This window comes from Meleagris gallopavo, chromosome 23 (genome assembly GCF_905368555.1).
Source record: "Meleagris gallopavo chromosome 23, MGAL_WU_HG_1.1, whole genome shotgun sequence".
In the NCBI taxonomy this organism is placed as follows: Eukaryota; Metazoa; Chordata; class Aves; order Galliformes; family Phasianidae; genus Meleagris; species Meleagris gallopavo.
Genome location: NC_139426.1, coordinates 6,369,485 through 6,383,917, shown reverse-complemented (window position 1 = coordinate 6,383,917; position 14,433 = coordinate 6,369,485). Strand labels below are relative to the sequence as shown.

At 55.6% G+C, this 14,433-nt stretch overlaps 2 protein-coding genes across 2 annotated transcripts; one reads left to right on the top strand and one right to left on the bottom strand.

Moving 5' to 3' along the window:
- Window positions 1-1,346: 1,346 nt before the first annotated feature.
- P3H1 (prolyl 3-hydroxylase 1) lies at window positions 1,347-7,775 on the bottom strand. Its single transcript, XM_085242133.1, has 15 exons — window positions 7,265-7,775; window positions 6,609-6,761; window positions 6,025-6,214; window positions 5,388-5,519; window positions 4,413-4,552; window positions 4,167-4,256; window positions 3,997-4,049; window positions 3,559-3,680; window positions 3,336-3,463; window positions 3,156-3,251; window positions 2,932-3,082; window positions 2,541-2,658; window positions 2,279-2,354; window positions 1,989-2,129; window positions 1,347-1,901 (listed from the first exon to the last, which is right to left on the bottom strand). Exons 1-15 carry the CDS (start codon window positions 7,706-7,708, stop codon window positions 1,758-1,760), a joined length of 2,178 nt encoding a protein of 725 aa, XP_085098259.1. The 5' UTR covers window positions 7,709-7,775; the 3' UTR covers window positions 1,347-1,757.
- Window positions 7,776-7,793: 18 nt separating this feature from the next.
- On the top strand, window positions 7,794-11,950 carry C23H1orf50 (chromosome 23 C1orf50 homolog). Its single transcript, XM_085242174.1, has 4 exons — window positions 7,794-8,079; window positions 8,959-9,045; window positions 10,118-10,249; window positions 10,949-11,950. The coding sequence occupies exons 1-4, from the start codon at window positions 7,942-7,944 to the stop codon at window positions 11,129-11,131; spliced, it is 540 nt and encodes a 179-aa protein (XP_085098300.1). The 5' UTR covers window positions 7,794-7,941; the 3' UTR covers window positions 11,132-11,950.
- The last annotated feature ends 2,483 nt before the right edge of the window (window positions 11,951-14,433 follow it).

Here is a 14,433-nt window from a genome sequence, read left to right as displayed (position 1 = left end):
GAGATCTTAATGGCACAGAGCTCTCAGTTCTGTGTAGCCCTTGGTGGCACGAAGCTCTCAGTGGTATGAAGTTCTTTGGTGGTATGGAGCCCTTCATGGGATGGAGCTCTTGGTGAAATTGAACCCTTGTTGAAATGGAGCTCTTGGTGGTATGGAGCTCTCAGTGCTATGGAGCCCTGGGTGGCATGGAATCCATAGTGGCATGGAGTCCATGTTGTTACTGACTACTTGCTCTCATAGACCCTGGGTGGCATGGAGTTCTTGATGGTATGAAGCTCTTGGTGGCATGGAGCTCTTTGTGCCACGGCATCCTTAGTGCTCTGGACTCCTTGGTGGTATGGAACCATTGGTGGCATGGAGCCCTCGTTGACACGGAGTCCTTGGTTGCATGGAGCTGTTGATGACATGGAATCCTTGGTGGCACAGAGCATGGCATGGAGTTCTTGGTGGCATGGAGCTCTCATTGGCACAGAGCTCTTGATGACACAGAGCCCTTGGTGGCATGGAACCCTTGGTGAAACGGAGCTCTTGGTGACATGAAACCTCAGTGGCTGTTTGCTGAGTGCAGGGAGCTGGCAGCTGCCCCAAGCATTGCCCTCCTGCTGGGCTGGCTGCCCTGGCAATCGTTAACCACCATCTCATCGGCAGTCAGCTCACGCTCGCTGTGGCTGGGGGCCTGCTGCCTGCCCCAGGCTGAGCTCCACACTGGGGGGACAGTGGGCAGCTCCTGCACCAGTGTGCGAGCAGGGAACCCATAGGGAGAAACCATCCTCCCGTTGCTGCCATCCCTGTGCTGGGCACTGACCCCTCTGGCCCCTCTGCCTGTTCGTGCAGGGCGTTTTGCGGGCGGTGGTTCAGAGCGTGCGCTCGCATTCCCCAGATGGTTATGGTAATGGTGTGGGGACAATTCACTGCCCTGTTCAGCTGCTGCTCAATGTCCTTCTTGTTCAGGGAGAGAGCAGAGCCCCGGCCAGGACAGTGGGTGTCATAACAGGGTGAGCTGCCCCCACTGTCCCCAGGTCTTTTCTGGCCCAAACATGAAGCTTCTGCATCCCTCTTGGGGATGTTGCAGGGCTAATGCAGGGATCACATTGCCACTCCCTGGGTGCAGGAGTCCTAAGGCACCTGTGGACAAAGCCTGCAGGCTGTGCAACCAGAAGGCTTTTGCCATGGGACAATGACCTCTGCTCCCTGCTGTGCCCCATCACCAACGCTGCTGGGCAGAAAACCCCAGCTCTGTGCGCACGGATAGATAAGCTGTGCCAGTGTCTCCGCTCCCAGCAGCGCAGAGCTGCTGCCCTCGCCTGGGCACCAGGATGGCTGCAAGGATGCACCCACAGCCGGGCTTTTGGAAAAGACACCTTTATTCACCAGTCCTCCGCAGAAGGCACTTAAATAGCCGTGGTGGGGAGTGGGCTCAAGCAAAGCAGAAAGGCACGTTTGGTGTGGCTCCAGCCCTCTCAGCCCCACACTGCTACCATGGCACTGGGTCTTCAACTCTGAAAAACATCCCTCCCTTTTCCCCATGTTCCTCACCCCTATCCACCCCCAAAGTCTGGCTGCTCATCTCAAGGTTGGTGGCAACTCCACAGCAGGGCTGGGAGCCACAGAGCTCTCCATGCTGCACCACAAAGTAGGGCCCAGCCTGCAGCCCAGGGCCGAGCAGCCAAAGCCACGTGGTGGCTGCAGCTGTGTCCTAAATGGCGTGGAGCTGGTGGTGCTGGCCCTGGTAGGGCTAGGACCCTGCATGAGGATTGTCACAGTTCATCCTTCCCTGCTGCATGCAAGCCAGCAGTGCTGGTGGCAGCCGTTGGCTCCTGCTCCGTGCTTGTCTCCTGCAGCAAATCCACCTCTTCTGTCCTGAAAAGCATCTTCACCAAATCGTCCGCCTGCACTCGCTCCTGTGGGCCAGAGCTCACATCACACACTTCCAAGAGGGCAGCCCCCAAGACCCTCCTGCTGCCCTGGGAGCGGGGTGAGGTGCTTACCCGCTCGCTGTGCCGAGGGTCCAGGGTGAACCAGAGAGCAATAGCACAGCGTTGGCCTTTGGTCACAGCCTTCACCCCGTGGGGGTTCTCTGAGCCAGAGGAGAAGCCCACGGCACGGCCACACTGGGGCTGCACCTCTGCCTGTGAGAAGAGACCCTGCTGCACCATGGGGACACGGGGAGCCAGCCCCAAACCCACATTCGCCCCGTGCACTGGCACAAAGCACTTTCCCCAGGGAAAGGCTTGGCAGCAGGGCGGTGCGTGGAGCTCCAGGGAGCCCAGCTACTTACAGTCTGCGTCTTGGCATCCAGCTCTGTGAAGTAGAAAGCTCCCCCTTCAAAGTCCCCGTTGAGGTAGAGGATGGCACTAAAGAAAGCAGGGAACAAGGTGACACCCATCACCCCAGGCGCCCAAACCTTGATCCACCACCACAGCAAGGGGCCAAGGCAAGAGAGCCCGAGCTGGGCTGCCCTTCTGTCCTGCTTCTCACCTGAGGGCTGCTAAGCTTAACAGCCTCAGAAGGGCAGCTCAGCCCCACAGACACCTCGGTACCTGTAATCCCGGAAGGTGTAGGCTGGTGGTTCCTTCACACACACCAGGGCCTCCGCATTGAGGATGCAGTTGTCCACATGCACCTCGTGGCTGTTGTCACTCCGGCCTTCCTGCTTCTCTAGGGTGGAACAAGAGGTTGTGCATCAGTACTGCTTTGTCCGTATGGGAACGGGGTCTGTCTCCAAACACTGTGTGCGTGGATGTTGGGATGAGGTGGGGTTGGCCTCTGCTCCCAGGTAACAGCAACAGGACAAGAGGAGATGGCCTCAGGCTACATCACGGGAGGTTCAGGCTACATATTAGGAACAATTCCTTCTCAGAAAGGGTCCTGGGCAGAGGGTGAAGGGGCTTTGCATCTCCTTGCAGAGCAGTCCTCCGGGGCCGTGCTCACCATCGATGGCTGTGCGGCACACCAGGTGTGAGTAGGAGAAATGGAGCGGGACCTCCAGGCGGAAGTAGGACTCCATCATGTGCCGCACCTTCTCCGTCACGTTGTAGTAGAGGTGGGCACTCTGCAGGGGGACCTTGCCCTCCTGGCCCAGCTGTGGGGGACAGACAGCACTTGGGCTCAGCTGCAGCGGGGCAGCAGCCCCAGGCACCCGCAGCCACGCTAACCTTGAGGGCCTTCAGGACGGTGACGCCATAGAAGGTCTCACTGGGGGTGTGAGGCGATGTCTTCCCACGATAGCCATCCCCTGCCGAGGCAGCTGCCTGCAAAGCCCAGCCAACGTTATCTCACCTGATTTCTGAGGCACGGGATGCGACCCTTCAGCATCCCTGCATCCCCCTGCTCACGTTGGTGAGTCTCTGCAGCTCCCGGCACTCCTCAGCTGAGAGGACTCCATCCACCACGACGCGCTGAGAACCGTTCAGGCTTTTGGAGTTCATGGTGACGCTGGCTCCCTCGTACACCAAGGGGCCACCTGCAGCACAGGTGGGATCAGGAGGGAGTATGGATGGAACTGGGGGCAGCGCTGAGGGACTTCAGGCTGGCACCGGGACCTGGAGCTCCCCGCACCTTCTCGGATGAACTTGCTCATTTCTGCAGACTCCTTTGCTTTCTCCTCCACCAGCGTCTCGATCTCCTTCATCAGGTTGCCGATCTCCTCGGAGATGCGTGCCGCTGTCTCCCGCTCCACCCTGGGCACACAGTGGCCATCAGCTCCACTGCCCCACTGTCCCCAAGTCGGGAAGAAGGCATGCCAAGGCAAGGACAGGACAAGTTGTGCCTAAGGGCTGCTGACAAAGCCCAAGGTGTGAAGGTGTCATCTCAGTGCAGCCCTCACCCCCTACCCCAAACTGCCTGGGGTGACCCAAGGACCAAGCTCTGCCCTCCAGCAGCCTCTCCCAGCCTCAGCATCAGATAATTCCCTCTGCAATTGCTGCCTTGAGCCAAGGAAGGCAGAGAGGTGCCCCTGTTGGTTGCCCCGCCAATGGCAGCTGACCAAACACTCACTTTTGTTTCTCTCGCAGCCTCTTTGGTATCACTTCTTCAGGCGTCCACGTGTCCTACAGCCACAAGGACAGCATCAGTAGCTGGATGAGGACCTGCCTCTGATACCACATCCCCTTTCCCTGCAGACACGTCCCTCCAGCTGCCTCCTGCCTTGCTGCGGTGCCACTCACCGGGTCCACAAATGGGATCCCAAAGACATCATAGCTGAAGAAGAGCAGCTCCTTCTCCATAAGGCTTCGCTGGCGGTATGCCTGGATCTCCTGGGCCAGGGGCAGAGGGGTGGGTCAGGGCAGCCCTCCCACTTGCTGTCCCCAACTGCAACCCAACCTAGACCAGCCCACAAAACCTCTGCCAGGGCTCGGAGCCCTGAAAGGACAGAATCCATCCTATGCTGGCTCATCCCAGTGGTCACCCACCTTTCGGGGCTCAATGGGCCTGGCCAGGTCTTCTCCCAGGACAGCAGTGTAATAGGCCAAATTCTGGTTCATCACCTCATCGTTTGGGAAAAAGAGCAAGTATGTTTTGGTGCATTCAATTGCCTTTTCATAATTCCCATCTGGAAGGAGAAACAGAACCATTACAGCATGTCTTCTCCCTGCCTTGCTGGTGCCCAGCTCTGGCACAGGCACGATCCACTGCTGGAGCAGAGACTGGGGAGGATGATGAGAATTTGAAGGGAACAGAGTAAATGGGGATGCAGAGGAGAAACAACAGAGAAAACTCAAATCTGCAAAGGATCTCCCTCTAAGCAGGGGCAGATACTCTAAAGCAAAGACAACTGCTGTCACAAAGGGAAAGTAACAGTGTGAGGTGCTCTCCCACATCAGCAGCAATCAGTGCCGCTGGCTGAGGAGTTTTCATGCTTGGAAAATGTATCTTAAAGCCTATTTCCAGGCAGTAACACCCAACCATTTCCATGCTAACCTGCAATTTTCAGCCACTTAAGCACTCTGACCTACTTTCATCTACAGCATTTCATCCTTTCAGTCTTCCTGGAGTTCAGCTTTGGCTGTTTGTTTGTTTTTTAATCCTTCCGGGGAAATTTGCAAAGAAATAGTTCAATTTTTTTCTAACAAGGAGAATAAAAACAGACAATATCCATTTGCATGGGTTATAACAAATTCTCCTGGAGGGGCAGAGTGCCTCTTTTGTTTGGATGTGAGGTGGAAAGCTGGCAGGGAAAAAAATGCCTCTCTAGGCTGTAGTGAAGCTGCACAGGAATTTGGCATTTAAGCAGCATGGAGGCTCACTGTAAGAGAGGGCAGCAAGACACAGCTCTCCTAAGGCACACTGCTGTCCATGAGCCTTTATGCCCACAGCATGATGTCAGTGTTGATGTGAGCAGTGCCAGGAGTCCTGGCCATTGCAGGATGGGGCAACGAGCTGCTTACTGTTGTAGTAGGCAAACTGCAAGTAGTTGAAATGTGAGGGCAGGAAATCCTCCAGGGGCTTCTCCCGGCCAGGCTGAGAGGCGAGCTCTGTGACACAGCCCTGTTTGCAGCTCAGCACCTGCATGTAGTGATCTGGTGGAGAAAAAATCCCATATCACTGCTTGGGGTCATCGAAGAGCTGGTGGATGGGGTCCCCGCTCCAACCACAGCCTGTAGCACTGGAGACTCCCAGGGATGTCCCCCACCGCCATATGATTGGTGTCACATCCCATAAAGGTGTTCCTCCTGTCAGTCTCAGCCTCCCAGCCCCGTGCCTTGGTGACCCCTTCTCCACATCCTTCTGGAAATGGGGAGGGGGTCCTGGGCAGCATTCCTCCTAGAGAAATCTATGGGGATCACAGAATGGCTTAGGTTGGAGGGGACTTTAATGATCATGCAGATCAAAACCCCCAGCCATGGGATGGATGCTCTTCACCAGCTGAGGCTGTCCAGGATCCCACCTGTGGCCTTGGACCTCCAAGGATGGGCCACACACAGCTCTGGGCAGCACTGTCAGGGCCTGGATGAAAGGTGTGCTCACCCCATAGGGAATTTTGGTCCCAACCCCTCACAGAGGGCTTTGCACAGGCACTCCCACCTGTCATGGCCTGGAACAGGTCTGCGTTGTACTCCAGGTAGTTGTAGCCTTCATAGTCATAGGGCCCCTCACAGAGAGCACGGCACTCAGTGTCTGCCACAAAGTATTCCTGCAGTGCCTTCTCCAGGTGCAGGACAGCAGCAGCCGGCTGCTCCTCGCTGTAAAACCGGACACCCAGGCGGAATTCTGTCTGCAGGGAGCCAGGCAGAGCTGTGAGCACGAAGCTGCCCAGTGCCCATTCATACAATCATAGAACAGGTGGTATTAGGAGGGATACTTAAGGCCATCAGGTCCAACCCTGCTTCACTGAGCAGGGAAACCGGCAGCTCCATCAGTGCTCAGAGCCCCGTTCCCAGACCTTGGGTGTCTGCAGGGTTGGGGCACCACATGTGCTCAGAGCATTGGTCCCAGAGCCACCCTCTCACCACATGGATGCACAGCAGTGCTGCGTGCTTGCTAAGCCCACAGCCCATGTCCCCCTCCCTACACCCAGCCCTAGGCAGGTATTTTAGGAGCGCTGTCACATTCCCAGCCAAGAAAACGCAGTTTTGGGGTAAAACCCAACATGAGGATGGGGCACCCACCATGTGGGGCCTGGCTTCCAGGTCAGCGAAGTCGGACTCCTTGACGCCTGCCATCATCTGGTAGTACTCCAGGTTCTGCTTCATCTCCATGTGCTCGGGGTTGGCCACGAAGAAGGTGTGGGCTGCAGCCACGGCCTTCGCCACCTTATTGATCTGGGGGAGGGCAGAGGGGTGGATAAGGGATCCAAATTTTGGAGCTCAGACACAGAGGACTGGGGTCATCCTGAGCATGCACATCGCCTCCCAGCCCCCATACCGGGTCAGTACCGGATGTAGGGTCCCAATATGAGGTGTGGGGTCCCAATATGAGGTGAGGGGCCCCAGTACCGGGAGTGGGGGCCCAGTGCCACCTATGGGGGTCCCAGTACTGAGCACGTGTGGAGGTGTGGATGGTTCCTCCCCCCCCACGCCTCGGGTGCGGCAGGCCCCAGCCAAGCCCCGACGTGGCACTGCGGGGGGAGCAGTGGAGGGATGGGAGGAGGGCCAGGGGCCGCCTCCCCGTCCCCCAGCATCACTTCCATCCCCGCCGCCCGCCTCCTTCCCGCCCGCCCCTCCGCTCGCGGGTTCCGCTGCGGTCGGATCGCACCTCCGGACCCCTCCCGGACGCCGATCCCCGATCTCCCCCCCCCGGGATCTCATCTCCTTTGGGGCCGTACCTTGAAGTAGGCGACCTGGAGGTAGTTGTAGGGGCTCCGCTTGCGGAACTCTCGCTCCAGCTCCTCGCCCAGGCGGTACCGGGAGGGCTGGGTGGGCCCGCAGCCCCGGAGGCAGGCGGCACGCCGCAGCAGCCCCCGGAAGAACAGCAGATCGTGGAGAGCCGGCTCGAGTCCGTCCGCCGGTACCGCCGCGGTGGCATTGGCGCAGCGCAGGCGGCACCGAACCGACCGAGCGCGGATAGCGGCGCGGGCCCGCAGCGCCCGCTCCATCTGCAGCACCACGGCGGGCCAGTCCCCCCGCGCGTACGCTTCGGCGCCGGCAGCGAAGAGCGCGTCCGGGGGCTCGGCCGGCAGCGGGGGATCGGAGTGCTCCGGCGGTCCCAGCGGTGCCGGCGGTTCCGCCGCCCAGACCAGCAGCGGCAGCAGCGGCAGCAGCAGCGCCATGGCCGAGCCTGCGGCCGCCCGGCTCCGCGCCAGACCGCGCCCCCCGCCCGTGGCCACGCCCACTACTCGCGACCACACCCACATCGCACACCAGCAATGCTTTTGGCCCCGCCCCCTGCGGGTGACCACGCCCACACCGTATATCAGCATAGCCTCTGACCCCCGCCCCGTCGGTGACCACGCCCACACCGGAAAGTTCCGCCTCGAGCGGAAGGGGCGGGGCGAGGCGGGCTATGGCGGCCGTAGGAGGGGAGGATGGCGGTGGTGGCGGTGCGGGCCTGGCTTTGGCCTTGGTGGAGGGCAGCGCCGGGCGGGCCGCCCGCGTCGGGGACCCGGGGGACTTGGTGGCGCTGGCCCGGCAGGTGCAGCAGGTGAGGGCCGGGCACGGTCCCCCGGGGAAGCGGCTGGGCCGGGGCTGAGGCCGTGCGGGCACCCGGTGCCCCGCTGCTTCCCGGCAGCGCCCCGAGTCAGCACCGCCGCGTTGTCCCCGCTCCGTGCCGGCGCCTCTCGCCGTGTTGTAAGGTCACAGAAAGGCTCGGGTTGGAGGAATCTTGCACATCATCCATCTCCAACCCCTGCCCTGTGCTACTGCCCTACCGCCGCAGGTGCTCCAGTGGGTCCCATCATGGCTTCAGTGCCCCCCAGTCTTTTCTGCTGCTCCCCCCAGTGCACCCTTTTAAGCCTCACTGTCCCTCTCAGTGTCTCCCTGCCCATCCCAGTGCCTCCCAGTATGTCCTGCATCCCTGTATGCCCCATTGCCCCTGCTGCGTGTTGCTGCCTACCACCTTGGTAGGAATGGTTCAGGGTGGAAGGAACCTTATAGATGCTCTGTTGGGTCTCAGTATTTCCTGCCGTTCTCCCCAGTGCATCCTTGTATGTTCTGCTCTTTCCCTCAGTGCCTCCCTTCTCATCCCAGTGCCTCCCTGTGTGTCCTCCTGCCCTTCTCTAGCCCCTTCAAACCCCTCCCCATAGATCCTTCTGCCTTCTCTTGGTGCATTCCACTTCTTTTGGTTCACCTCCGTCTTGCTGCCCATCTCCTGCCTACTGTGCCTCCCCCTTGTCTGCATCTGTGTACGCAGCTGTCTGGGGGTGCTGTGGTGTCTCCCCACCTGCCGGAGGGTTCAGAGCTCCCTGTGCAGCTCATGTTAGACCTCTGTTAATGCAAGGCTGCAACCATTGCTTCCCCAGCGTGGAAATGTCCATAGGGCCCTGGCTGCCTTCATCCTCACCAACCCTTGTGTCTCTTGCAGGCAGATGAGTTTGTTCGAGCCAACGCCTGCAACAAGCTGACTGTCATTGCTGAGCAGATCCGGTGCTTGCAGGAGCAGGCTCGGAAGGTGAGGATGCATCCAGTAGCAGGAAGGAAATGAGGATAAAGGTTTGCTTTTACTTGGCTGTTAGGTTTCTGGGAGAAGCTGTGGGCTGGTTGTGAATCATTGCCTGAAGCCAAGTAGAGAAGATTCAGGGGGATGACAGCCAGAGTTCACTGTCTGGTATCAACTGGGGACACGAGGGATGTTTTGGGGGCTTTGCCTCACTGCATATTGGGGGAGGCTTCTGTCAGGTGTGCTGAGTCCTTTCAGAGGAGGGGTGGGAGCTGGTGGTCAGCCCACAGCAGCTGGGGATGTCAGTTACAACTGTGACAGAAAACTCCTGTCACTGTAGGGTGTGCTCCCAGGAGGAGTTGGTGCAGCAGGGTGACAGTGTGACTCTGAATGGTCGCTCTGAGGTGAATCCAAGCCCCTGGGAGAAGACGAGCTTTGCTTCGAGGTTTGGGTGTGTCTCAGTTTTTAAGTTTGTCCCAGCTCAGTTGCCAGAGCAGTTGATCCTGGCTGTCAACCCAGCAGTGCTCAGCTGTCCTCTTCTATTTTGTCTTCACCCCTACAGATGTGCTCATAGAACCAAAAACAATTTATGGAGTGAGAAAGGACTTGCTGGTCACTGCAGCTGGCCCACTGTCATCAAGGCAATTATGTCATGTGGTTGTTAAGAGCTGCAGCTGGGGAATTGAGTTCCCCTGTGCTTGCTGTGCCTTCCCCAGGTTACTTCAGCAGGGAAGTCCCCAAGGTCTGACTGTGTGTGGAGGCAAGGAATGACTCCAGCCAATGGTTGGGGCAGGGGCAGAGGTGAACCTGAAGTTTTGAAGAGCTTGCTGCTGTTTGGAGGTATCTGCACCTCTGTAGAGGGTTGCAGGAGTCCCAAAGTGCAGTTCAGCAGAGGAAACTTGAAGAAAATAAATGTCTCTTTGGAAAGCATCTACTTCCTGGGGCAAGCGATGGAATGAAGCAAAAGCTGTGCTGGGAGGGCAGAGCCTTGTGGGCTCTGGCTGAGATGCAGAAGTGTGTGTAAGTTATAAGAAGTAAGTAATCAGTTACATTTCAAGTGTGGAAATTTTAAATTTGTTTTTAGGTCTTGGAAGATGCTAACAGGGATGCTGATCTGCACCACGTGGCCTGCAACTTAGTGAAGAAGCCAGGAAACATTTACTACTTGTATAGGAGGGAGAGTGGCCAAAAGTACTTCTCCATCCTGTCTCCTAAGGTGTGTGGCAGCAGCCTCTGAGGAAAGAAGGAGGGGAAGAGACAGAATTTCTGGTACTTGGGCACTTCTGGAACTCTGACAAAAGCACTGGTTTGATGGAGCCATTCACAGACCTGTGCTCGGTTGGGTTTCTTGATCTGAGTTATCTGCTGGTCTAAGGTGGGCAGTGTCTTTGACAGGTAGACCTCAATTCAGTCTCTGCCGTTCTTTTTATGAAAGCAGAAAAATACAGAAGTGCCCTGGGCCTCCCGTCTGCTGTGATTGCTGACAGCAGTTTTCTCAGGTGCTTTAGCCCAGGAGTTGAGATGGTTTGCAGGTTGGTGTTTTGTTTCAATGGGAAATGGGGATGACTCTCCTCTTGAGTTAGTGTTGGAGGTGTTTTCCTTGCAGGCAACCCATTTGCTAATGCACTGGGTGAAGACTTCAGAGTAAACAGCAATGAGCAAGGTAGAGGAGCTCTGCAGGTTGATACTGTTCCCCAGATCTCCCTGTGTCAGCAGCACTGTACTGTGCCTTGACTGGTCTTAGACTCAGCATAGTTAATCTTATTTTTACATTGGAAAGTGGGTCATCTGTGTAGCTGGGAGTGCCTTGAAGGTGGTGGGACAAGCCAGCCTGGGCAGGGAGGCTGAGATTGTCAGCACAGTGTGGCTCCAAGGGAAACCCAGTAGCAATGTATATCTGTCCTTTCTCTTCCAGGAGTGGGGGACAAGCCCTCATGAGTTTCTTGGTGCCTATAAGCTCCAGCACGACATGTCCTGGACGCCTTTTGAGGACATTGAGCGACGAGATGCTGAAATAAACATCTTGGATAAACTGCTGAGCCGGCAGGCAGCACTCCCCCCATGCACAGAGCCCAACTTCCAGGGCCTCACCAAATGATGTGAAGTGTGGTGGCTATACACGACCTGTGAACAGAGCTAATGCCTGAGGGCAGGCAGTGCCTGAGCGTTGCCAAAGGCAGGGCAAGGAAAGAGACCAAGAAATGAAAATGCTGATGCTGCCAGTACTTGCTCTTTGCTTTAATAAGACTAATTCTGAATTCAGTCTTACTGGATTTTCTAGTAATCAAGTAACTTATTTCTTTGACTTATGCCAAGCTGTAACAAGAGGCAGATGATATCAGATGGAGTAATTTCAGAAGGACTTGGGGCAAAAAGCAAATATGCTTGGGGTGGATTGATAGTGTTATAAAATATGTCCTACCCATCTGGCTGTAGCACACCTCACTGGGACTATGTGTGGCAGGTAGTGATTTCAGGTCTGGATTTTGGCCCTTGTTATAACACACACATTTAGGAAGCCCTGTGGCGTGAGAAGAGTGGTCAAAGTCGCATGCAAAGAGGTCTGTTGTTCCTTGTTCCCTTTCTAGTGTGCATTTGTTCATCTCAGACCACGTAGGGCTCCTCCTGGCCCTTGTCCTGCAGCAGAGAAGGTTTTGGTGCCCGGCTTGAGACCTGAAGATGGGGATGCTGCAGCTCTGGGTTCTCCCAGGTCACCCTCAGCTCACCTGCATCTTGACTGCGCCAGGCTTCTCCTGTTGCAGTGCTGCTATCAGCCCAGCCCCATCCTGCTGTGCTTCCCTGTGGCTGGCAGAAATCTTCTCAGAGTCAGCATAGGATTTTGGAAGAAGCTTTTCCCAGCTCACCCTCCCTCACTTAGAGCACTGGGCAAATTAAAAGCAATGTGTTGTTATGATTAGACCAGGGTATAATTAATTCCTTATCAAGTCACAAGTGCCTAATTTGATAGAGTTGTTTTTTTTTTTTCTTTTTTTTTTTCCCCTGCATGTTTTATCACCCCAGGTCTTATTTTACTGCATGTTATTAAATCTTAACTTGGAAGGGAGAAAGTTAATTACTGCATGGGCTTTGCCATAGTGCTAATTACAGCAACATCAGAGACCTTCGTCTGTGATTTATGCTCCTCTGGGAAGAAGGTATTCCTGCCCCAGTTTTATCTGTTTCCCATCATTAAGAATTGTAAGCTGATGTACATGCACAAGGGGACTTGGGTTATGTCTGTTGCCTTTGTCCTTTGCAGCTTGTGATTTCTTATGTTGGACTTTGACATGATTTCACTTCTCCAGCAAAGCCTTCAGACCCTCTGTGCCCTGTAGCTCTGCTGCCCTGCTGCAGTTCCTTTGGGTCCCATCTCACTGACTCCTCCCAGTTGCAGCTTGGTGCCTTGTTCCTGATAAAATTCCCACCCTATTGATCCAAAAACCCAGCTTTGGGTGCCTTGAATGACAGCTGTGTGTCACGGAGGGCTGGTGCTCTGTGCCAGCATGTTTCTGCTGGGTAGAGGGATCCTGTTCAGAGAACATAAATGCCTCTTCTCGCCTCTCCTGCCACCTTGCTCTTTGAAGGTTTGCTGTAACCCACTTCTCCATCCTAACCATGTGCTGCCCATCTTGCAGAATCCTGCCTGTTCTTTCTGGATCTCCAACAAGCAAAAGGCTTGCAGCAAGTGCAGCATATCCAGCATTGTATTGTGTTGCTCCCTGTGCTGCGGGCAGGGAGATAAGGCAAGGTACCACTGCAGAGCTGAGCAACACATCCTGTGTAAAATAGGCAGGGATGGAGCTGGTGACAGAAAGGTGAAAGGTGCTGAACAGCAGCCTCCTGCAGCACTTGCAGCTGAGGATGCAATTCTGCTGCAGCATCACCTTTCTGTAATGTATTTATTGCAAGAGAACAGAGGAGACAGTGCTGGCAAAACCACTAGGAGTAGAGCTTGCGGAGGGTTCCCTGAGTGCCTCTGGGCTTGTGAGTGCCTCTGCTTGGCTCAGCCTGTCCCGAGCCCTTTCCTTAGTGCATTTTTGGATCAGTAGGGTGGGAATTTTATCAGGAACAAGGCACCAAGCTGCAACTGGGAGGAGTCAGTGAGATGCAACACTAGAGAGGGGTCTGGGCTGTCCATGGGTGAGGAGTTGGCCTCTGCTTGCTCCTACACGCTTCTCACGCCTTTCATTTGGGTGGATGCATGTGCCTGTCTCAGGTGAACAAACTTCTGGGTGAGGACTGACCGAGGCAGCAGATGTTTGTGACTCATTGCAGAAAACACCACTGAAGGTGTCTGATTCTGCAATCTGGGGAAAATTTTCATGTTGTACTTCTGCTTAAATCATAGTGAGGAACAATGGGGCTTTGAAAAGAGCCCTGGCTGCCTTTCCAGCCACTGCTGTTTCTGAGGGTATGCCAGGCTGCATTCACAGGGAGGGAAGGAAACCATAGGCTGTTTCATCTGCTGTACAAAAGGTTAAAAATCAGGGTCCTCCTTTGAGACCCCTGTTTCCATTCCCAGTCACATTTATATGCACCCAAGTTTAACGTAATGCTTTTCCATCTCAGGTCACTGACTTTGCAGAGCTAATCCACGTGCAAGCTGAGAATGGACTCAGTGACACGGGAAATGTTGCATTTAGGTGTTTTCTATGTAAACCTGGTTGCAGCAAGGAGTGGAGCTTTGCAAACAGCCCTTCCTCCTTTTGAAACAGTGCTGCTGCACTCAGCAGAGGTGGCACAGTGCAGCTTGCTGGCTCTGGAGGCAGCGGCTGTGGGTAGGTATGCACCCAGTCATGGTATTTCATCAAGATTTCTCTCCCCTTGCTCTTCAATGAGCGCTCAGGGCAGTAGTGGATGTGAAGCCAATGGCTCGTTCCAAAAGCCCCAGGGGTGGACAGTCTCTGTGGGAGATGTGCTTCTGATGCCAATAGTGCTTGGCAGAGTGGCTTTGCTCATCTTTGGCTGCGCAGATACCTGCTCCCTGGAGCTGATGTTTGCTGACATGAGCCTTGTTGTCTTCTTTTGATCCCAAGAGATGAGTTTAATAATGACTTGATGGGATTGAGAATGCAGGAAACATCTCCCTGATGTACCAAGAGCATTACAGCACCTTTGAATTTTCGCGTTTTGAGGGCACAGAACCAGGGCTGAGCAAAATCAGAGGAGGGACGGGGGGGTTTAAGCCTCATCAGATGGTTTTCAGCTGCCCACTGCAGGGCAGCACAGCAGGCTTACTGCTGCTAACATTTCGCCTTCCTGAGCTGCACAACAAGCCCAGCAGGTCTTCCTGGCTCTTAAGAATTCAGTTGATTTAAATGAGTTTTCTCTTTCAGCCAGGAGGCTGCTTTTTGGCTCCTGCTACTCAAACACTGTGTGTGAGAGCTATGTCTGAGTTCC